This window comes from Natator depressus, chromosome 10 (assembly GCF_965152275.1).
Source record: "Natator depressus isolate rNatDep1 chromosome 10, rNatDep2.hap1, whole genome shotgun sequence".
Lineage (NCBI taxonomy): Eukaryota > Metazoa > Chordata > Testudines > Cheloniidae > Natator > Natator depressus.
Window position 1 is genome coordinate 78,361,265 of NC_134243.1, and position 23,849 is coordinate 78,385,113.

The window sequence follows — 23,849 nt, forward strand, 5'->3', positions numbered from 1 at the left end:
GTTTCAAGGAAAAGATGAATTTGAAAAAAGTGCTGCGGAAACCCCCAGCCCTGCTATTGGCTCTGCCAGATACACCTCTGCATTCCTATTGGCTGAGCGAAGACTTGCCAGCCCAGGGAGGGGAGGGGGTCCTCACTGGAATCCTGGGAGGTGAGTGGGCACAAGCCCGCCCATGTCTAAAGGCCCCTCCCCCAGCCTTGCGGGGGGGGACCACTGGGGGAGGGGCCTTTGGGGGGGGGACATGGGGGACAACTAATGAATAACAGGGTTAGGAGTGAAGGTCACACGTTCAAAACTAGGGATCCATTGGGAGACATCGAACAGAGAACGCTGGACAGGGGCTGGGGGACAAGAGTGAGACTTTTAAGCAGAGACTTGGCTCTGGCGGGGGGGCACTCAGCAAAGCTTCCCCTACTGGGTGGGGAGGGGGAAGAGGAGTAAGTGAGGCCAGCAACCTGACTGCTGTCTCCTTTGTGTTTTGCTTTTGCTGCTGCAGTTCTTGCCAGTCAGGAGGTGATTTCAACCCAGCTCCTGATTTCATGACAGCCAGGCGCCAAGCAGGAGTTGGCATTGGCTGGGCCTTTTGTTCTGCTGGATGAGTGTGCCTTGCTGCTCTCACTCCCGGCTGGGGAGGAGTAAGCAACTTGCCCGCGCTGCCTCTTGTCCTGGCTGGGGAGGGGGCAGCCCCCACCCTCCTTAAACGGCGCCAGTGGTTAACAAGAGGGGGGTGTGTGGGTGTGATCTGAAGGATAACCGAGTGATTCCAATCACTTAGTTCTTGCAGACTAGGGGCTGTGTCCGAGAGGTTCCGCGCCCATGCGAAACGGGTGAGAAGCGGTGCTGCACTGGGTGCAGTAGTGAGACTGAAGGGAGAGAAACCCTGAGCTCTGGGGAGTAGCCTTAGGAGGATGGGATCCGGAGTCGAGGGGCGCCCTCGATCCCCAGGCCAACATTTTCCTGCATCGTCCCGCCCTGGTTTTCAAAGGAAAAAGAGTACCTTGCTCGCCACAGCTACGCAGGCGCCAGGCTCACGCACCTTCCCCCATACACTTGAAGGGAAACTAAGGGCAAAGGTTTCCATTGAGCTTCACTTCCCAGTGCCCATGTGCAGCTGCGCCACACTTGCGCACTGGGGGCGCCCGAGAAGTTTGCACATGCACAGTAGCGGAGAGGGACACATTTTGAGAGCGGGCAGTGTTTGCTACCACGGTGCGGCTCGGGGAACTCCTCACTGCTCAGTCGGGGAGTGGCCCCTGGCGCTGGTAGATCTGGAGCTTCTAGGAGAGTCCCTTAACTCTGCTTAGCTAGGGAGAGCCCGCTGGCTGGTAGGAGCGGGAGCTGCTGGAGGAGCCCGCCCCGGGAGCTGGAGAGATCGCCCTGTAGCCCGGCTGGAGCGAGAACTGCCGGAGGAGCCCCTCACTCTGCCTAGCGGGAGGGAGCCCCCTGGAGCTGGCTGGAGCAGGAAGGGGGATTTTCGGAAGTTTAAGCTCTATTATTCCTATTTAAAATGCCTAAAAAGAAGCCCATGCCCATTCAGCTGAACCCGGCTCCAGATAGCTCCACCATCAATGGGACCAGCACTGCAGAGTGAGTACCGCCTCTCTGGGGTTTGGGTGTTACTAGAGGGAGGAGAGGGATGGTGAAGTTAAAACGCACTATTTGCTCTACTGCTGTGTCTATGGGGATTGCTCCTAAATCTCTGAGTCTGGGGATAACGAGAAACGTTATTCCTGCTCGCTCTTTCGGACTCCAGCAATGCAAAGTGAGAGGATGTTATTTTGCAGGAACTCCTCAATCTCTGTTTTAAAAAAATGCACACAGGAGGTGTTAAAGGGTATTGTCAACATGATTTTTTTTTTAAAACCCTACCATTAAAAAAAAAAACACAGGTTCTGTTAGAGCAGCCTTTTATCATGGCCTAATTAAAAAAAAAATCGAGGTTTTTTGTTCCCTTGCTGATGTGTTCTTTCCGAAAAGACAGTGTATTTGGCAACACAAAATGTCAGAGATACATAAAGTAAACAATGTGAAAAAATTGAGAATATAGCTTCAGTTACAGTTTGTAATTCTAGTAGATACAAAATTTCAGGTGGAAATGTAAATGTGATTTCCAGTTAATAGTATCGTTTTAATGTCTGTACTATAGAATAAGTACTTAGCAAATGTCAACTAAATTTTCCTTTTCTAATAGGAAAATTTTATATATGTAGAAAAAATAGGTTGCACTGGAAATCAAAGCATCATTTCTCCACTTTTATTCTATAATAGACTGCAGTCCATTTTATTAAATCTGTCTTTCAGTCACCTCCGCTGTCGCATTTAGTTAAAAAATAATGTGGAAACTAGATACTACATCTGAGCTTTCCTGGGTATAATGAAAACATTGAAAAAAAAATTCAGGAGGGAAATAGCTATGCATGGTGGAAAGGGAGGTCTGACTGACTGACTCTGATTCTTCATTTAACAACAATAAAGATTGCAATCCTTAAACCGTTACACTTTAATTATGGGTTACCTGTGAATTTATGGGTAAGGAAACATACTTGCTTCAGAAGCCTGTATGTAAACTATCTGTAGTATAAAAGAATGAAGTATTACAAAAAGTTTGTTAAAGACAACATGTTTGCACTCATCACTTCGTTCTTAGCCTGAGGTTATGAGAGAGATAAATAGAGGTTTGAAATACCTACATTCCCTGGACTCACAGGTTGCTGTCCCAGAAAGATCAGTTTGGCCCCTCTGCTTTCTTAGGCAGATAAAATGAAGTTTGTGGGCGGGTTTTTCAGAGGACACCTGAAATGGAGGTCCTGTTAGTCATGTGGGGCTGACACCCGCAATTGGTGACAGGTTTTCAAATGAGCTCAGCTTTCATTGTTACCTATATAATACTCCAATTTTCAAAACTATGTAGCACCCAGTAGCTCCCATTGTTTTCCCAGATTTTCAGAAGCACTCAGTACGCATTGTGCTGATCTTTTAAAAAAAAAAATCTAACCAACTGCTTTGGTGCCTAAATGGGAGCTGACTTCTTCTGAAAATCTGTTTTGGACAGCAGGTGTAGAGCTCTTCTGAGAATTCTGGCCTAAATGTCACAGGGGGTTTGTCCTGGATTGCTTGGTAAAGATTAATATAATGATATTTTTATAATATTTCCTATTCAAGGACCTTCATGGTGGTTAAAAACGTAATTTGATTTAACATTACACATCTGTGAGAGGTGGATATTGTTATCCCCATTTTACAGAGGAGAAGCTGAGGCACAAGTCAGTTTTTTTTATTTTGATACCTAAAATTAAAAAGCACCTATCAATTGCATCTCTCCAATGTTCCAACTTTCAAGCAATGTTACTCCTTTTATTGGAAATTTCCATACAACATTGCATTCAAATTTGGAGTCCCCTCACTTCTCTTGTTGCAAGTTATTTACATCAAAAATAGAGTCATGAAACTAAGGTTATATAGAAAATGTTTTTTACACTGAAGATACGGATCTCACCGCATTTTCAGTTTCTTGTAGTAATAATTGTTATGTGTTTTCCCCCCTCATTTTGGATCTTTGTTATATGTTGCATCTCATATTTAAACCTTGGGAGATTTAAAAGGTATGGTAGGTGCTTTTGATGACACAATTAACATAAAGAGCAAATCCAGCAATCTGCCCATGCTTACCCAGAAAGAATTAACCAATCAGAAACACTCAATCTTCCCAACAAATGCTAACCCTCATTGTGATACTTCCTGTGTGACTTTCGATGCATGAAGTAGAGCTGGGAATGAATCCCAAATCTTACTCCATTTCTATGACTTATGAGACCATATTATACTTTCTTTTGCCTTCTACCCCTTCCTTTCCAAGTTCTGCCATGTCATGATTGGTTAATGCCTGCTTTCTACTGCAACAGAGGTGCCTGAATTTCAGTAGTGTTGTATGCATATCATTTGGAAAGTTTTGGGGATTCTATGGGAAGAAAGGTGTTATGTATTTGTAAGGTTATTAGCCTTTTTGACAGTTCATTTGCTAGTTTTATGCAGTCCTGGCCTATTCAGTTGCTGGTCATTTTGAGCCCCAAGTTGTTACTCCTTTGTTGGCCTCGTACACATACTTGCCAATCCAGTGCAATTGTCCTGCTTGTTCCTGTATTCTTTCTCTCACCTGTTCTGTTGTATAGTGAAGTTTTTAAAATATATCTTGCAAAGCCTGTTTCTCATTTACACTAAAGCTCCTTTATACCACTGGTATTATAAAAGTGGCTTTAGTGCAGTGTACTTTAAGGGTATGTACACTGAACATTTAGCCCCTGAATTCCTGGGGCTGTTGCCTACAACCAGTGCTTCATTCCCCACTAATCATTCACCCAGGCTATTTCAAATTCATCTGGGGCTCCCCAGTGCACTTGTCAGCCCGTCAAATACTAGACTAACACTGCTACCACTCTGAAACCTATGAAAACTTGGTGCAGGATTGCAGGTCCTCTGTCAAACTGTTCACTTTTATTTTTAACTCTACTCCGAAGAACAGTCTCATAGGAGGGAGGATTGCACCACTGTTGTACTCTTTGCATCCACTGCTACCTGAGGGAGTAGGTACACCACAGTGGAACTTAGTGCAATACTGACCAGACTCATATTAGTTTTATTCTAGTGCTGCTGCAAGTGGAGAGCAGAGATTAGATAGAGAGGGCAACAAGCAAACAGAAAATAAGAAAACTAATCAGAGTGGAAATAATATTTCTTTCTCTTACTAAATTATTTGTGATAATTCATTGACGTGATAGCCAGAAGAAAGAAGGAAACAACATCAATTTTTCATTCCCCTAAAACTTCTGCATTCCCTTCCTCCATCTGAAACTTTGTAAGCATTCCAGGTCCATGTGAGGTTAAATGTGCTCATTCTTAAGGCCAGGCTGGATTGCGCATCCTAGACAGAACCTATTCAGTGAAGCAGAGACAGAGAGAGTAGTTTTAGAGAGAATACTTCTTTTTATTCTAAAAAAGTTCCTTGTTTATTGTTAGAAAAAAGCAACTCCATGTGATTCCTAGGCTGTGTCTTCACTCCAAAAAAACTAAGTGTATTTTTTATATCGAGATAGGTATCTCGATGTAAAATTCTAGTGGAGCCAAGGCACAGGTAGTTTTTACCTTGAAGTAGCTAGTCAAGGTAAACCCCAGGTGAAGGAGTGTAGGAATGACCTCTGCTAGCAAAATTGAGCTAAAAACTACAGTGCCTTCTCTCCACTAGGATTTTATATCGAGATAGGTATCTTGATGTAAAAACACTTCATTTTTCTAGTGAAGACAAAGCCTTTTACACTGCCACATGACAGTCCTGTGATGGAAAATATGAAATGAAAGCACAGCATTGTCTTAGAACTCCTAGCTCCTGATGTCTCTCCTGAGCACTTCTGTCCTCTTAATTTTGCACTGCCTTAATGACTCATCTGAAACACAATAGCAGAAGTCCCAGCACAACTAGCAGCAGCAGCAGCACACAACCGGTAAATCTACACTTCGAGCTAGAGGTGTGATTGCCAGCTTGAGGAGGCATACTTGCACTAGTGCTCATTGAGCTAGCGTACTAAAATAACGTACTTGAGACAAAAAAAAAAGCAAGGTGTGTTTGTGGCACCTTAAAGACTAACAAATTTATTTTGGGCATAAGTTTTCATGGGCTAGAACCCACTTCATCAGATGTATGAAGTAAAAGATACAGGAGCAGGTATAAATACATGAAAGGACTTGGGACAATGCAAGTGATAGAATGGGCTAGCAGCGCATGCGTAGTGTCTCTGATGGGTGCATGCTCAGAGCAACTAACCCATGCTACCGCTCACGCTGCCCTAGCTACATTTTATATTTAGCATGCTCGCTCAATGAGAGTTAGTGCAAGAATGTCTCCTGGAGCTGGGAATCACATCCCTAACCTCAAGTGTAGATATACCCTAAGGGCTGATTTACAAACAAGCTTCCACCAATTCAGCTAAACTGTTTTCCTAAGCCCAATCTAGTTATTTTAGTGCAAGTCTGTGTTTGAATATTTACTTTGGAATAAAAGTGGCTGAAGATGATTTAGTTAAAATTGGTTACACTAAGAGGCAGCACCTGTGCAGTGCATGGTGGCTCCAAGGAGATTGCTATAGTTGCACCTTCCAAGATAATCTTTCGCTAATGTTTACTAGGTGTTTTGTTGGAGCTCATTGGAAACTAGCAAATAAAAGGATCAGTATAATGTTGGGTTATAATTTAAACTGATTAAGTCAAGTAAACTTCATAGTTCATGTCTAAATATTGTAATAGCCTCAGAAAATTGAGTAAACTTATGTCTGCAAGAATACCTATGCACAAAAGGGTCTGTAAAGGAGAATCAGGATAAACTTGTGGGGTCTAAACTACAAGTAAAGAGACTGGTTATGAATGCATATGGTATTAATAGATCTTCTAAAACCATGTACTGGATTGTTGTAATGTTGGTAGTAAGCACTGTCTTCTTGTTTCCATTTGAGACAAGTAGGTTAACTTGTCTTTCCCCAGAATGACTTCTGTTCCCTTCTGAAAATAGCCATTAATCATAGAAATTTAGAGGTTATCCAGTCCATCCCCCCCATCTTGAGACAGGACCAAGTATCCAGGATGTCTGGTATTGCTGAAGTACTTGCATTTTTAATTTCAGAGGTAGCACTTGGGACCTCTCTAGATTACTGTGCTTGCTCATCAGACATACCACCAAAATGCCGACCTACTAATGGGGCAGTTCCAAAGTTTAATTTTTACCTTGATTAAGTAGATAATGGATACTTCCCTTTCTCTGACACTGTAATCTGGACTTGCATGGGGTGTCTAAAACTGTGGGGTCTGTCCTGATGAAACATAAAAACCATGTAAAGTTTCAATTACAAGTGTATTGACACATTTGGTATCTCTCTTGTGTATTGTATCATGCAAAAGTTTTAATTGCATAAGAATATATGCATTCTGGGTCAGACCAATGGTCCATCTAGCTCAGTATCCTATCTTCCAAGTGTGGACAATCCTAGGTGCTTCAGAGGGAATGAACAGAACAGGTAATCATCGAGTGATCCATCTTCTGTCGTCCACTCCCAGCTTCTGGCAAAGAGAGTCTAGGGACACCATCCCTGCCCACCCTGTCTCATAGCCATTGAAGGATCTATTCTCCATTAACTTTATCTAGTTCTTTTTTTAACCAAGTTATAGTTTTGACTTTCACAACATCTAATGGCAATGAGTTCCGCAGGTTAGCTGTGCATTGTGTAAAGAAATACTTCCTTTTGTTTGTTTTAAACCTGCTGCCTATTAATTTAATTGGATGACCTCTGATTCTTGTTTTATGGGAAGGAGTACATAACATTTCCTTATTCACTTTCTCCACACCAGTCATGATTTTATAGATCTCTATCATATCGCCCCTGAATCATCTCTTTTTCAAGCTGAGACGTTCCAGTCTTTTTAATCTCTCTTCATACAGAAGCTGTTCCATACCCCTAATCATTTGTGTTGCCTTTTTCTGTATCTTTTCCAATTACAATATATCTTTTTTTTTGAAATGGGGGATCAGATACGAACGCAGTATTCAGGATGTACCATGGATTTGTGTAGAGGTATTATGATATGTTATTTCTTGTTATCTATCCCTTTTCCTAATATTCTGTTAGCTTTTTTGACTGCCACTGCATATTGGGCAGATGTTTTCAGAGGACTATCCTCAGTGACTCAAAGATCTCTTTCTTGAGTAGTAACAGCTAATTTAGACCCCATCATTTTGTATGTTTAGTTGGGATTGTGTTTTCCAGTGTTCATTACTTTGCATTTATCAACATGGAATTTCATTTGCCATTTTGTTGCCCAGTCACCCAGTTTTGTGAGATCCCTTTGTAACTTTTTGCAGTCTGTTTTGGACTTAAAGGTGATTTGAATTGAAATCTCGAGTTAGATTCTTGTTTGTTTAAGGAATTCCAGAATATTCAATGTACAGAAGAATATACTTTACCGGCATCCAAAAGTATGCTGAGCTCCTCCAATTCAAATAAAAGAAATGATTTCTGTTCCAAGAAGATAATTCCAAGCCAATTTCAGACATGATACAACAAGGGGTAACAAGGCAGTAGGGTGAGACATAAGATAATGGAGAGGGGCGCCATCAATAAGATTATGTTCTTACTGAGCAAGGCTAGTGACAGTATGACGAAAATTTTTTTTTAATGAAATAAAAGGAAGAATTAATAAGTAGAAGATCTAATTAGCACACTTCTTGAGGCATTGTATAAGAAGTGGGTCTTGGGAGGGATTTAAAAGAGGAGAAGATAGTGGCTTTGCAGACAATCTCAGGAAAGGTGTTTCATCCATAGAGGGTGGCATGGAAAAAAAGGCCACAGGTGATTGTGGGCTGTTGCCTACTATGGAGAGATTGCTGCTGCTGCTATCTATGCAGCAAGGATCGATTTAGTGGGTCTAGTGAAGACCCGCTAAATCGATGGCAGAGCGCTCTCCAGTCAAGCCTGATACTGTAGCTCTCCGAGAAGAGTAAGGGAAGTTGACCATAGAGCATCTCTCAACTCAGCGCATTGAAAATACTGGGGTAAGTTGAGCTAAGCTACGTTATTCACGTAGCTTGAGTAGCGTAACTTAGGTCAGTTTACCCCCGTAGTGAAGACAAGCCCTGTGAAAGAAGTAGAGAAATAGGGTATATAGGATGGTAGTATCATTGACAATGCAGAGTTGGGCATGGGATGAGATAATCAAATATTGTTTCTTTTAGTCTTTGTATAATGGATCCAGTCCTTAGAAATATTCAATGCACAATTAAGAGTAATTCCTGAGAAAATTTTGAGTAAAGAAATATCTTTGCAGCATTGGACATATTTTAGCCTCTCCTTGCAGCCTGTTCATTCTGTCAAGTGGGATTAAAGAAGCCACTGAATAGCTGGCACTATCCTCTGCTTACTGTTGCCTGTATTTGATGGCAGAGAAGAGTTCAGGAAATTATCTCATGCAGAATTGGCTTGGAATTCAATTCATAATACAACTTGCAAATGAACTATACAGTGACTCATTTCATATGTACCTCACAGGTTTCCCTTAGCCAAAACATCTTGGGCCAAAATCTTCATCAAGAAAATTTTGTTATATGCCTAATGGGGATAGAAAGGCACCTTGACTCCAAGTAGCACTGCTGTTGTCTCTTCAAGTCTGTTTGATAACATTCTTGCATTTTTACTCTTCTCTTCCTCCTACCCCCCAATTATGATGATTTTTCTTTTGCCATTGCAAAAGGGACCTAAATGAAGAGTGTAACAGAGTTAGATAGGTTGGGCCAGATCCTGGCAGATCTGGTCCTCTGAGGATTTGTCCTATGTGGGGGAATCATTAAGAAGTGTAGGGCTACCAGAGTCTTTTTTTACCACCATGTCTTTAGGCTTCCTGCAAGTGGATTTAGACAACATGGTTTAAAAAGCAAACAAACCAAAACCCACTGCTTGTCTCAGTAATGCTCCCACTGTATAATTTTTTTTTTTTTTTTAAAAGATCAGGTTAGAAATGGTCCATACACAGAATTCCCACTGATTTCAATGGGAGCTCTGAGCTTGGAATACTCTACCGGATTAAACTCTAAAGCCTCTGAAAAATGGAATTTTATAATAGCTATAATGGCTATTCAGCTATTTCAATCTTTTGTGTATACAATTATTGTAGATTTATAAAAGTTTCTCTTTTAAGAGCTTATGTTAAAAGCCGTCTCCTTTTTCATCCACTGTTGATAACAGGTTAACCAGTCTTCCAAATATGTGTGGTATGAGGGTGTACTTAGTACATTTGGCATTATGAGTTCAAGATAACTATGAACCTTTTGTTATTAAATAGATCCTTCAAATTCAAATTAAAACCCTACCCATTTCATATCCTCCAGTTCAAATCTGCATGTGGCTGATATTTTCCTTAATTGCATTAGACATTTTGTTTTAATAATACTAAAAAAGGATAATATAACATTAATTATCTAATATTAAAATAATGGATATTCAGAATCTGCAACACTGTCTTAATTTTGTCCACTGTGACGGGGTGTATCCATTTTAAAAAAAACCCCAATAAGTAATTAATTATTTCAAACTAATACAAAAATATGCACAAACGCTAAACTAATTAAACAAAACGTACATCATTCGTTGCTTCTGACAAAATAAAGTCTCTGCATCTGGTAAGGATACAGAAGGATTTGCAGAAGCTTAAAACTGATGTTCCGGCTGATATTAAGTCTTATTATACATTTCTGACTGTGTGACAGCAAAATATTGAAAAAGTGATTTTAATGTAATTCATAAGACAAATTTGGTTTTGTTTAGTAAGCATAAATTAAGCATCAACAAACCTGTTTGTTTAGCGAAGTAAGCTATAATGAACTCGAGTGGGGGAAAAAAAGCTTGTCAGATCACTTTTAAATTGTCTAGTTACACTCTAAACATTAAATAAATGTGTATAATTGTTTCCTGTAATACCAAATTTGCAAACACTATTTGTAAGCTCAGAAACTTGTCTTTTTCCCCGACAGAAGTTGGTCCAATAAAAGATATTACCTCACTCACCTTGTCTCTCTGTTAGTCTGGAACCAACAAGGCTACAACTATTTCTGAGATACTTTACTGCATTGTGATTAATTGCTTTGTTCTTCTGGATATACATTGATGTACTGTATAAACATGATTAATTTCATAGTGCATTTCTTTCTAAAAGGCTATTTCTCTTTACACACAAAATCTCTGGCTTTATTTTATTAAGCAAGGGAAGAGGTAAATTTCTGTTTTAAACAGTTAATATACAGCAATAGAATTAGAAGTGAGAGTCCAGCATCACAACAGGGGTATTATAACAGAGCTCCTATAGTTCCATATTGCTACAACCTACTATATCAAAGACCTTTTAAAATATATAAATTACTTAAACTTTGTATTAATTTGTATAAATATTTTTAAAAAACTAAACGTTCTACTAGAAATTTAATTGATTCAGTATCATGAGAATAATGGCACAGGTTTCCCACAAGTTAAAATATTTTTCTATTAAGCAGTAAAGTCACAAAAATGCTTTTTAGTTTTATTTTATTTATTTGTTTTAACAAAACTGAAGTCTTAAAAAATATTATCCTTACTGATCAAAGGAAAAATATTCTGAACTCCTTCCAGTCCTTCACAGACGCAACATACATGTGAGGTGCTGTACCATCTTGAGCTTGGAAATGGTTAAAATCTTAGCAATGTTAAACAGAGATTAAAAATGTACTTCATTATTTTAATTGCTGCACATCCTACAGTTCTATAATCCAGAGTGACTTTATGTTTTGCTTTTTGGAAATATCAAAACATATTTTTTAATATGCCATATAAAAAGGTCAGATTTGCTTTGATTTAGACTTCCAAAGGATAAATGGACAAGTGTTTACCATTTCCCGTTTTAAAGAAAAGAGCTCAAAACCATCAACCAGACAAAATTGATCATCTTTGCTCTTTTTCACGTGTCTACACACACAATTACCACAGAAAAATTTGTAGGCCTGATTCTCTTCTGCTATGCACCTGGTATAGTCATTCACACCTATGCATAATAAGTCCATAATGTTTCCATTCCCATTTAGTAGCATTTAGAATTTTTGGGGCTCCAAGAACAATACTACCAAACTTGCTTGAACCCAGTTCTCTGCTGATGCATGCTTGCTGCATCTTTCATATATAATTTTAGCTTTGCTACTGCTGTTACTGGTAAACACCCATTTGGAGGACATGGGAAATGGTGTATACTTGAGTTCCGCCCACTGCAGTTCAAGAAAGAGTCTTCCTGCCCATGCATGAGACAGGAAGCGCAGCTGGTCAGAAGCAAAACAGTGTAACTGACTATATGTTAAGTTTATTTGTATACCCAAGATACACACACTGAAAAAAAGGTGTGAATTTCTATACATGGAAGAGAGAGAGGTGTTGCATATAACAGAGTGGGTACCAAATTTTTGGATATGAATGTGATTTGTTTTTTTAAGTCACCCTTTACTGTTGCTAGAAGCAACCTTGGGGATTGCCTGGGATTTATAAGGTTTGCAGACTGTACTGCTATCAGCCAAAAATTCCTCTCCTAGGAGGAGCAATAGTTGACAACTTCAGGTTCTAACTTGCAGAATTTTCATTTTGTTTCTCCCCCTCCCACAGGTTTTTCTTTGGAGGGAGCAGTCAGCTGTAAGTGTTTTCTAGATGCATATTGTTTTATCATTGGAATGTCATGACCAAATGATTTCTGTTGTGGTAAATGTTCAATAGTATTAGTTCAGACAAATATTGCTTCTGAGGAGACAGTACGTTGGAAGGCACATGCCAACCGTGCTGCCAGTTACTGCCCCACAGGGCATGAACAACTATTTTGGAGAAGGGAATAATTCACTGCTTAGTAACTCTTCTCAAACATCTGCTAAAGCGGAACCCATTGTTACCCGCAGCCATTCATACAGTCATGCCTGAACTAGAAGAGAGTGAATTGCAATAGAACTTCATCTACTGTCAGCTTAATTTATGATCTTGTGCCTATATTTCATCAATTCTGAGACATTCCATCAGGAGAGAGTATGGTGTGATGTCAGTGATCAGATGATACATAGGAAACTAATGTGCAGGAAAGTAGATTATTTTAATTTACAGTCTCTGTGGGACTTGGTACAACAATTCTGTCCCCCAGATTCTCTATAGAGTAATACCTTTTCTTTTCTTGTTTTTTTAAAGACCTTACCAGCAGCATTTTTGCCTGGATTTTTTAAAAATCTGTTTTGTGCTTCATTGGGGGGGGGGGGGGTGTTGCAGGAGGGGGTATTATGAGTCAGCAGTTTTGATTCTCAAATGAAGACATTCAAGGATTGCTGGATTTGTCATATAAAGTCACAGCAGAGCAGAGGTTCACTTGATTCAATGGCTGGGTCAGCCAGAGCAAGCTGCGTAGTTTATCATAATTATAGACAGATTTGTGAACTTTATATCAAAGGGTTGATTTAATCCCAACAAGCTTTTGGGGGGGAATTTTTTTTTTGTTAATTTTATTTTTCTCCTCCACTCCTGCTCCATTAAGCTGGCTACAGGTTGTGACAAAGTTCCTGGGGGGGGTGGGTGTGTGTGTGTGTGTGTGTTGCTTCCTTGTCTCCACATATCTAAGGAATGTGTATGAGATTGTGAGTCATGAACTTCTGACTTCTAATCCTGGCTCTGCCGCAGACTTTATAGCCTTAAGCAATTTATTTCATCCCATTGTGCCTGACATCCTCATCTCTGCTATGAAAATAATATTTACCTACCTGTTGGGGAGGAGTTCAAAATGTTTTACAAATCAATTAATCTTCACATGTAAAAGTGCTGTATCATCAAAATATTATTTGTATGTATAATAACCCAATGGAAGGGCTGTTGTGTGTATGTATTGTAACTGTAAAGTTGACCACCCATCAACTGGTTACACCAGTGGTCCTCAACCTATTTACCATTATGGGCTGCATATGCAGCTCTCAGTGTTATGTGGGCCACATACACAGAATATATATACTGTCTGTATTACCTGAGAATGTCACATGGGCTGCAGCTGTGTGCTAATTGAGCCACAAGTGGCCCATGGGCTGTGGATTGAGAACCACTGGATTACACAATTGTGTTTGCAGTAGCTGGGTGGCGCAGCTTTGTAGGGTATAAGTATATCCACTCGGACTGGGTAGAAGCCATTGGGATACTTTACATGAGGGTTCTAAACATGGGTATCTGGAGAAGAAATGCTAATGCACTAAACGTAGTGATGTACGTATGAAGGCCCATTCTGCTTTGAAATAAAAATATAGTTCTGCATCACAGAAATAGATTATTGAATACAAAACTGTTTAGGCTCTTAACAAAGGGAAAGAGAGGTCAGCTGTTCAGCGAAGGTTATTTAGTTGCTAAAGGATTGGATTGTTACCATAGTACAGAGGGCTTTATATGTTTGTTGGTAAGGATTAAACTAAATCTTTGGAAAATGGATAAAGTAGCTTGAAAAAAATCTCTCGTTTGATTTTTTTTTTTTTTTTTTTTTTTTTTTTTTTTTTGGTATAGTGTTTGCTTTTATGTATATTGTTGGTAACTTGGAGGTGGGGAAAAAATCAATGATTTTTTTAAAAATTAGAATTTACCTTGATTACAGCTAGGCATTATTATTTTATTAATGACTAACATCATGTGAAGTGAAATTTTGCTTGTTTTTCAAGACAATTGAATCAGATTTAAAGCACCCTCAAACTTTAGGGAAATTCAGACCCAGATCTGGATCTCCCTCCATTATAAATTATTAAATGGTGGATTTTTCTGGTCATGTCAACTGTAAGTTAATATTTACTGTTAGTACATCATGATGTATTGTATACCATGGAAACATTGGACTATTATTAGTCACTCTTCAAAGCTTTCTGGATATAGTACTTGCTATAAAAATTTTGAAAACCTGTAACTTCCTGGTATTCCATCCTAATGAAAAGTCCCACAGAATAGACTGGCAAACCGTAACATGTATTTTTACTGCTGAGGGGCAGTCTGTGTATCCAAAGGAATTTCCAAAGAACCCTTTAAACCTATTCAAGGGACACAGGATAAATGTTTTAAAAAGTATTCCTTAAGTGTTTTGTTAATCACTCTGTATTAGAACTGAAATAATTTTGAAAATCTAGCATTTGCTTTCTCTGAATGTTTGTTTGTCTCAGTCATTCAGATCATGTGACTGGCCTGCAGAAGTTCTAATTAGATATATCCACATGTGTTATGGATGGGGAAATTGTTTGTGACATGCAGTTTCTTTCAACAGATTTATATTAGATAGTTACTTGTCAGAAACTGGATCAGAATTCATTAAAGATTTTTTTTTTTTATTTTTTGTTATAAAAGCTAATTCCAAGTGCAACTGAGTAGGAATGAGTGCCACACTGAAGACATGTCTATATGGAAACACACAGGAAAGTTAAGGTGAATCAACTGAAAATGTGAAGTCAGTGCACATAAATTTAAAAATTAGTTTAACCTTAGTTTGCTGTAACTTTGAACGAAGGACATAGATGCCTGTCTGAGAGCATCCACTTGGGAGTTTAATGCACTTTAATGTATGTACATTGATTTCAGATCTTTGATTTGCCTTAACTTTCTTGAGTGTCTCTATGTAGACAACCCTTTACGGTAGTGTACATCTTTAACAATAAGATCATTAGTTTAATTCAGGAAGAGGCTGCAGCAACAATAGTTTCCATATACTCTGCACCTTGGGATCAAATTTATTTTTCTTCTTGATATAGTTTTCCAAAGGTGAGACATGGGTAACTCTCACCATTCAAACAAAATCTGTATGAAAGCTGAAGCAAACTTTTTTTTTTTTTTTAAATGGAAAATGTGTAGCTAGCTTGAAGTAGTAACTTTATGGCTTAGTCTATGCTTAAAAGTGAGGTCAACATAGCAGTGTCAGTCAGGGGTGTGAAAAATACACACCCCTGAGTGCCACATCTATGCCAACCTGCTGCAGAGGAGCATGTGGATTGGATGGAGACTTCTCTTAGAGGAATGTCTATTGATAGAGATTCTCTAGGTTTTAGTGAGGAGGAGAGGATGGAAGAGGATAAAGTATGGGCCAGATCAGACGAGAAACATTCACATAAAAAAGAATCTGACGCATCAGAAAAGGGCAGAAAAATAAACAGTGACAAGTTTTTAAAATGCTTGTACACAAATGCTAGAAGTCTAAATAATAAGATGGGTGAACTAGAGTCCCTCGTGTTAAAGGAGGATATTGATATAATAGGCGTCACAGAAACCTGGTGGAGTGAGGACAATCAATGGGACACAATCATTCCGAGGTACAAAATATATCGGAAGGACAGAACAGGTCGTGTGGGGGGACGGAGGGGGGAGTGGCAATATGTGAAAGAAAATGTAGAATCAAATGAAGTAAAAATCTTAAATGAATCCACATGTTCCATAGAATCTCTATGGATAGTAATTCCATGCTCTAATAAGAATATAACAGTAGGGATCTATTATCGACCACCTGACCAGGACAGTGATAGTGATGATGAAATGCTATCAAAATAAAGAACTCAATAATAGTGTGGTATTTCAATTATCCTCATATTAACTGGGTACATGTCACCTCAGGACAAAATGCAGAGACAAAATTTCTCGATACTTTAAATGACTGCTTCTTGGAGCAGCTGGTACAGGAACCCAGAAGGGGAGAGGCAACTCTCGATTTGGTCCTGAGTGGAGCGCAGGATCTGGTCCAAGAGGTAATTATAACAGGACTGCTTGGAAATAGTGACCATAATATAATAACATTTAACATTCCTGTGGTGGGAAGAACACCTCAACAGCCCAACACTGTGGCATTTAATTTCAGAAAGGGGAACTATGCAAAAATGAGGAGGTTAGTTAAACAGAAATTAAAAGGTACAGTGACTAGAGTGAAATCCCTGCAAGCTGCATGGACACTTTTCAAAGACACTATAATAGAGGCCCAACTTAAATGTGTAGCCCAAATTAAAAAACACACAGTAAAAGAACTAAAAAAGAGCCGCTGTGGCTTAACAACCACGTAAAAGAAGCAGTGAGAGATAAAAAGGCATCTTTAAAAAGTGGAAGTCAAATCCTAGTGAGGTAAATAGAAAGAAGCATAAACACTGCCAAATTAAGTGTAAAAATGTAATAAGAAAAGCCAAAAAGGAGTTTGAAGAACAGCAAGCCAAAAACTCAAAAGGTAGTAACAAAATGTTTTTTTTAAGTACATCAGAAGCAGGAAGCCTGCTAAACAACCAGTGGGGCCCCTGGATGATCAAGATAGAAAAGGAGCACTTAAAGATGATAGTCATTGCAGAGAAACTAAATGAATTCTTTGCTTCAGTCTTCATGGCTGAGGATGTTAGGGAGATTCCCAAACCTGAGCCGTCTTTTGTAGGTGACAAATCTGAGGAATTGTCACAGATTCAAATGTCACTAGAGGAGGTTTTGGAATTACCGTAATTGATAAACTTAACAGTAACAAGTCACCGGGACCAGATGGCATTCACCCAAGAGTTCTGAAAGAACTCAAATGTGAAATATGCGGAACTATTAACTATGGTTTGTAACCTGTCCTTTAAATCGGCTTCTGTACCCAATGACTGGAAGATAGCTAATGTAATGCCAATATTTAAAAAGGGCTCTAGAGGTGATCCCAGCAATTACATGCTGGTAAGTCTAACGTCCGTACTGGGCAAATTAGTTGAAACAATAGTGAAGAATTAAAGTGTCAGACACATAGAAGAACATAAATTGTTGGGCAAAAGTCAGCATGGTTTCTGTAAAGGGAAATCGTGTCTTACTAATCGATTAGAGTTCTTTGAACGGGTCAACAAACATGTGGACAAGGGGGATCCAGTGGACATAATGTACTTAGACTTCCAGAAAGCCTTTGACAAAGTCCCTCACCAAAGACTCTTACGTAAATTAAGTTGTCATGGGATAAGAGGGAAGATCCTTTCATGGATTGAGAACTGGTTAAAAGACAGGGAACAAAGGGTAGGAATAAATGGTAAATTTTCAGAATGGAGAGGGGTAACTAGTGGTGTTCCCCAAGGGTCAGTCCTAGGACCAATCCTATTCAACATATTCATAAATGATCTGGAGAAAGGGGTAAACACTGAGGTGGCAAAGTCTGCAGATGATACTAAACTGCTGAAGATAGTTAAGACCAAAGCAGACTGTGAAGAACTTCAAAAAGATCTCACAAAACTAAGTGATTGGGCAACAAAATGGCAAATGAAATTTAATTTGGATAAATATAAAGTAATGCACATTGGAAAAAATAACCCCAACTATACATACAATGTGATGGGGGGCTAATTTAGCTACAACTAATCAGGAAAGAGATCTTGGAGTCATTGTGGATAGTTCTCTGAAGACATCCACGCAGTGTGCAGCGGCAGTCAAAAAAGCGAACAAGATGTGGAGAATATCTTATTGCCCTTATATAAATCCATGGTATGCCCACATCTTGAATACTGTATACAGATGTGGTCTCCTCATCTCAAAAAAAGATATACTGGCATTAGAAAAGGTTCAGAGAAAGGCAACTAAAATGATTAGGGGTTTGGAACGGGTCCCATATGAGGAGAGATTAAAGAGGCTAGGACTTTTCAGCTTGGAAAAGAGGAGACTAAGGGGGGGGTATGATAGACATATATAAAATCATGAGTAGTGTGGAGAAAGTGAATAAGGAAAAGTTTCAGAGTAACAGCCGTGTTAGTCTGTATTCGCAAAAAGAAAAGGAGTACTTGTGGCACCTTAGAGACTAACCAATTTATTTGAGCATAAGCTTTCGTGAGCTAAAGCTTATGCTCAAATAAATTGGTTAGTCTCTAAGGAAAAGTTATTTACTTGTTCCCATAATATAAGAACTAGGGTCCACCAAATGAAATTAATGGGCAGCAGGTTTAAAACAAATAAAAGGAAGTTCTTCTTCACATAGTGCACAGTCAACATGTGGAACTCCTTGCCTGAGGAGGTTGTGAAGGCTACGACTATACCAGGGTTTAAAAGAGAACTAGATAAATTCATGGAGGTTAAGTCCATTAATGGCTATTAGCCAGGATGGGTAAGGAATGGTGTCCCTAGCCTCTGTTTGTCAGAAGGTGGAGATGGATGGCAGGAGAGAGATCATTTGATCGTTACCTGTTAGGTTCACTCCCTCTGGGGCATCTGGTATTGGCCACTGTCGGTAGACAGGATACTGGGCTGGATGGACCTTTGGTCTGGCCCCAGTATAGCCATTCTTATGTTCTTATGTTAACCTAACCCTAGTGTGGATGCAGCTATGTCTGTGAGAGAATGCTTCCATCAATGTAGCTACTGTCTCTCAGGGAGGTGGTCATACAATGACCAAAAAAACCCCTTTGTCAGAGTAGACTGCGTCTACAGTGATCTTGCTATGCCAATACAGTCTCCGTAGTGTAGACATACCAGGGGTGGGCAAACTTTTTGGCCCAAGGGCAACATCGGGGTTACAAAACTATATGGAGGGCTAGGTAGGGAAGGCTGTGCCTCCCCAAACAGCCTGACCCCTGCCCCCTATCCGCCCCCTCCCACTTCCTGCCCCCTGACTGCCCCCCTCAGAATCCCCAACCCATCCAACCCCCCCCCCACTCCTTCTCCCCTGACCCTGCCCCGGGACCCCACCCCCTACCCAACCGCCCCTTCTCCCTGTCCCCTGACTGCCCCGACTCCTATCCACACCCCCACCCCCTGACAGGCCTCCTGGGACTCCCACGCCTATCCAACCCCCCCTGCTCCCTGTCCCCTGTCTGCCCTCCAGGACTCCCCACTCCCTTACCATGCTGGAGCCAGCCACATCGCTGTGCTGCCCGGCAGGAGCGGCGGGCCAGAGCGCTGGTGGCGCGGCGCGCTGAGGCTGCGGGGGTGGGGGGACAGCAGGGGAGGGGCTGGGGGCTAGCTTCCCTGGCCGGGGGCTCAGGGGCTGGGCAGGACAGTCCCGCCTCTGAGACATACCCTATATAACAAATCAAACCTTATCTGTTGTCTAAAACATTTGAAACAGTTGTGAATTGTGTGTGAGCTGTGTACAACTGAATCATTTTAAGTAAAATTCCAGTCTTGGTTGAGTAAGACCACATCTTGATTATCATATACAATGATAAAATGATTTAGCTAATGCCTTTGGTGCTGAATACTCCATGATTAGCAGTATGTTCAGAACATTCCTCTTCTCTCTAGACATGTTTTAATGAAATTTCTAAATTTACCCTTTTTAAACCTCAGTTGGTGAAAGAGGCTAACTGAAACCAGTATTTGCTTCACTGTTTAAGTAAAACTGTGGAGATATTTCAGAGAGTCTGGAAAACATGCCACCCTGAGCTCTTGTATGTAATGTAGTTGTAGCCGTGACAATCCCAGGATATTAGAGATATGAAGTAGGTGAGGTAATATCTTTTATCGGACCAACTTCTGTTTGGTGAGAAAGACAAGCTTTCGAGCCACACAGAGTTCAAAGTAGGTCCTGAAGAAGAGCTCTGTGTGGCTTGAAAGCTTCTCTCTCTCTGTCTCTCACCAACAGAAGTTGGTACCATAAAAGATATTATGTCGCCCACTTTTTCCACTGACCAGCATTTTTGCACGCTGTAGTCTGCTAGCTGAAAATCACAGGGCCTGTGATTACCCATAATTCCCATCTACTTCAGTTGGAGTGATGGATGCTGAGAACACCTGCAAATCAGGCAACTGGATTTTTTGTGCCACTAAGCACTACACTGTCACGCTCCAGCTCTTTCTTTATAGAAAGACAGGAGAGTTTACTGTAACTTGAAATCTAGGACAACTGTATTTTAAAGTCTGTTAGCCCAAGACCTATCCCCATCATTACCATACCAATCTGTATCTCCTGTTCTTATATAGAGAATATATATATACACAGAGATTAATAGGACAGTGGGAAAAACAGGACCTCTGTAAGCACAAATAGATTGTTGGTGCTTACAGCCTGCTACTGTAATTTCTGAGAGATATTTACTTTCTATTGCAGTACTGTTTCTTCTAATCCATCATGTAGGTGTATGCTTCTGTCTATAAGCAAAACCTAAATTGTCTGTTTCAAGATTACTGTTGATTATGATGGGGGGAGAATGAATTTTCTTTAGTTATTTCTGAGTTCTTATTGAGTTTTCAGTATTTTTTGTTGTTGTTGGTTGGTTTAACCTCTGGTTGAAACCCTTTTTTATAGCACACTTGAGTTTGGCAGTAAGGTCTCCCTGTGGAGGTCTTGTTAATTGGGCAGAAGCAACTAATCACATTGTCATGCACCATCATCAGTCCCCATGGCTTCCCTTCTTCCTATGATCTGCTCCAGTGTCTGTTTTGTTTCAGTTCAGTTCATACATGTTTTACTGAGACTGTCTCCTCGAAAAGCATATGTTTCAGGTTTTCTGTGACATCAGGAACGCTGTGGCAAAGGAGGAAGAACCAAGAGAAGGATTCTTGGTTTTTCAGTCCAATCTATAAACTACTTTTGCAGATTTATTTTCTGCCGTTGGTTGCAGAGCCCTTACTCTGCAGGGTTGTGCCAGAGCCCTTCAACTCATCTGGCCACCTCTTTTCCTTCGTCTGAAGACCATATCTTCCAGCTTTTGAAGATTGAGGACATGGATTGTCAGTCTGGAGAGATAATATTACACAAAACAAAATGTGCTTGGCTATACTTTCTTTTTACATTCCTTCTATCATTGAAAGTCTGTTTTTTAAATAGAGCTGTTTCCATTTTGGTCCTCATTGATGTTTGTGTCCTGATGATACTAAACCTGAAAATGTGTCTTAATCCATCCCAGAAATGAGGTGATGGCTAATCTGCAGGCAATTCCTGACACTAACCTTTTTTATTTATGGGCTACTCAAGGGCATGTTGGAAATTGAGCAATTTCTTTGATGACTGACTTCAGTGGCAGCCTTTATATTCTGGGCTGATCCTCAGTGGTTTAAATCAGTGTGGGTAGCTCCACTGATTTCAATGGAGCATCTGTTACAAGTTATCTTTAAGAAGGCTTATGTTTCTACTTGGAAGAAGCAGGAGGAAAATAGACTGAATCTCTTCTTTCCTTGGCAATATATGAGGACTTCCTCAAGATCCTAACATACTTCTGGCTTCTTGTCTAATCTTAGATTGTCTGCATTGCTTCTTGGGTAGGTGGCAATGGGAGGATGTTGGAGGAAGATCTGGACCAGGCATTAAAGCAGAGGTGGGCAAATTACGGGTGGCCCGTGGGACCCTCCTGACCGGCCCCTGAGCTCCTGGCCCGGGAGGCTAGTCCCCGGCCCCTCCCTCACTGTCCCTCCTCCCCCACACCCTCACCTCGCCGCACTGCCGGCGCAATGCTTGGGGCGGCAAGCTCCTGGGGCAGCGCAGCTGCAGAGCCTGGCCTGACCTGGTGCTCTGGGCTGTGCAGTGGCGTGGTTGGCTCCAGCCACCGGTGCTCCAGGCAGCGTGGTAAGGGGGCAGGGAGTAGGGGGGTTGGATAGAGGGCCTGGGAGTTCTGGGGTGGGGGGGGGCGTGGACAGGGGTTGGGGCGGTCAGAGGGCGGGGAACAGGGGGTTGAATGGGGGCAGGGGTCCGGGGGGGCAGTCAGGAAGGAGGGGGGGTTGAATGGGGGTGGTGGGGGGCAGTCAGGAATGAGAGGACAGGTTGGATGCGGTGGGGGGGGCATGGGTTTCAGGGGCAGTCAGAGAGAAGGGGTGGTTGGATGAGGCAGGGGTCCTGAGGGGGGCAGTCAGGAATGAGAGGAAGGGTTGGATGGGGTGGCGGGGGGTAGTCAGGGGTGGGGGTTCCGGGGGCGGTCAGGGGACAGGGAGCCGGGGGGGGGGTGGATGGGGAAGGGGTCCAGGGGGAGGCATCAGGAGGCAAGAAGCGGGTGGGGGGGGAATCTGGGGCAGAGGCCGGGGCTGGGCCACCCCTGGCTGTTGAGGGAGGCGCAGCCTCCCCGAACCAGCTCTCCATACAATTTCTGAAACCCGATGCGGCCCTCAGGCCAAAAAGTTTGCCCACTCCTACATTAAAGGCTACTTCTGACTGGATACATTCTTCTCGCATTCTTCCTAGCTGCTGGGCAGGTGTTCAGTAATTTGGCATATGCTGAACTACTGTTTTGGAGGAAGCTGTTAGCATAATATGAATTGATTTTGTGGTAGAATTTCTAGAAATTGCCCCTCTAGTTCATCCTCATCAACCCTCAAGGCCTCAGAGAAATTCAGACTGAAGGAAAATGTAGCCTCTTATATCATCTGGGGCACATCACATCATCATCTTTGCCTCAGTTTCTCCATAGGTAGATTGGAATAATGATACTTGCCTTCTGTTCTATAGTTCATTGAGTTCTATGGATCTGATGTGGTATAGTAGAGCTTATTATTTTTTATTCTTCAGAGGAGAGGATCCTAAAGAACAGAACATGATTTAGCCTTTACAGAATGTAGTGAGAAAAGGAATTGTGCCATTTAATTGGTTACTATCAATTACCATATCTTCACTGGATAGAGCTTGATGAGTTTTCTACTCTGTCCCCCCAAAAAGCATTCTTTTAAGCTTTGTTATGCTCTTTGTATGAAAGAATGGATCAACCAGATGCATAGGAAGGAACAGGTTGTGTCCAGGCATGTGATAAGTTTGCAGTCCTGTCTGTGATTGCAACAGAAACACTGCGCAATAGTTTTTGCAAAGTGATAGAGCAGTTTTGTTTCAGTGGAACTACTCATGGAGTAAAATACTACTCTGTGTGAGTCAAAGTAGCAGAATCTGGACCTTCGACCCCTATTCAAGAAAGCAGTGAAGCACAATCTAGTCACATTCAATCAATACCTAACACTGAAGTCAGTGAGGTGGAAGCACATACTGCAGGGCTTTGCTGAACTGGGGCTTATAGTTGCCGACACATATGAAGAATCTTATTTTGGATTTTTTTCTTTTATCTCTATTAAATAGATGGACAGATAAAGTTAATGCATTGGTGCCAAATATCAGTTGTCCAGTCATTGTGAGCATTAATTTTGAAATCAAATCTATTGTAAAAACGGAAAATAGATGAAATTGACAGAATGTACAGAAATTATTACTGTTTTTGTGCCAAAGAACAGAGTCCTTTGCACATTTTGAATGAATTTACATATCTTGGATAAATCTTTGTGGACTGTGTTCTGGCTGTCACTTTGTCTTTCAAAATGTATAAGATGTCCTCATGATCTTAGTTCAGAATTTTTTTCAGTTCCCTGATTGCAGTGGTTCAT

At 40.9% G+C, this 23,849-nt stretch overlaps 2 protein-coding genes across 4 annotated transcripts in view; one reads left to right on the forward strand and one right to left on the reverse strand.

The window, feature by feature from the left end:
- TIPIN (TIMELESS interacting protein) overlaps window positions 1–1,086 on the reverse strand; it is a 32,411-nt gene extending 31,325 nt beyond the window's left edge. The window contains exon 1 of one of the 2 annotated variants that reach the window (XM_074966593.1): window positions 998–1,086. In XM_074966593.1, coding sequence (XP_074822694.1) covers window positions 998–1,081 — 84 coding nt within the window. In that variant the 5' untranslated portion in view covers window positions 1,082–1,086. The remainder of the gene's footprint in view (window positions 1–997) is intronic. The other variant, XM_074966594.1, reaches the window with a different exon arrangement.
- Window positions 1,087–1,125: 39 nt separating this feature from the next.
- Window positions 1,126–23,849, forward strand: part of MAP2K1 (mitogen-activated protein kinase kinase 1) — a 65,177-nt gene continuing 42,453 nt past the window's right edge. The window contains exons 1-2 of one of the 2 annotated variants that reach the window (XM_074966590.1): window positions 1,126–1,587; window positions 12,207–12,233. In XM_074966590.1, coding sequence (XP_074822691.1) covers window positions 1,508–1,587; window positions 12,207–12,233 — 107 coding nt within the window. In that variant the 5' untranslated portion in view covers window positions 1,126–1,507. The remainder of the gene's footprint in view (window positions 1,588–12,206; window positions 12,234–23,849) is intronic. The other variant, XM_074966591.1, reaches the window with a different exon arrangement.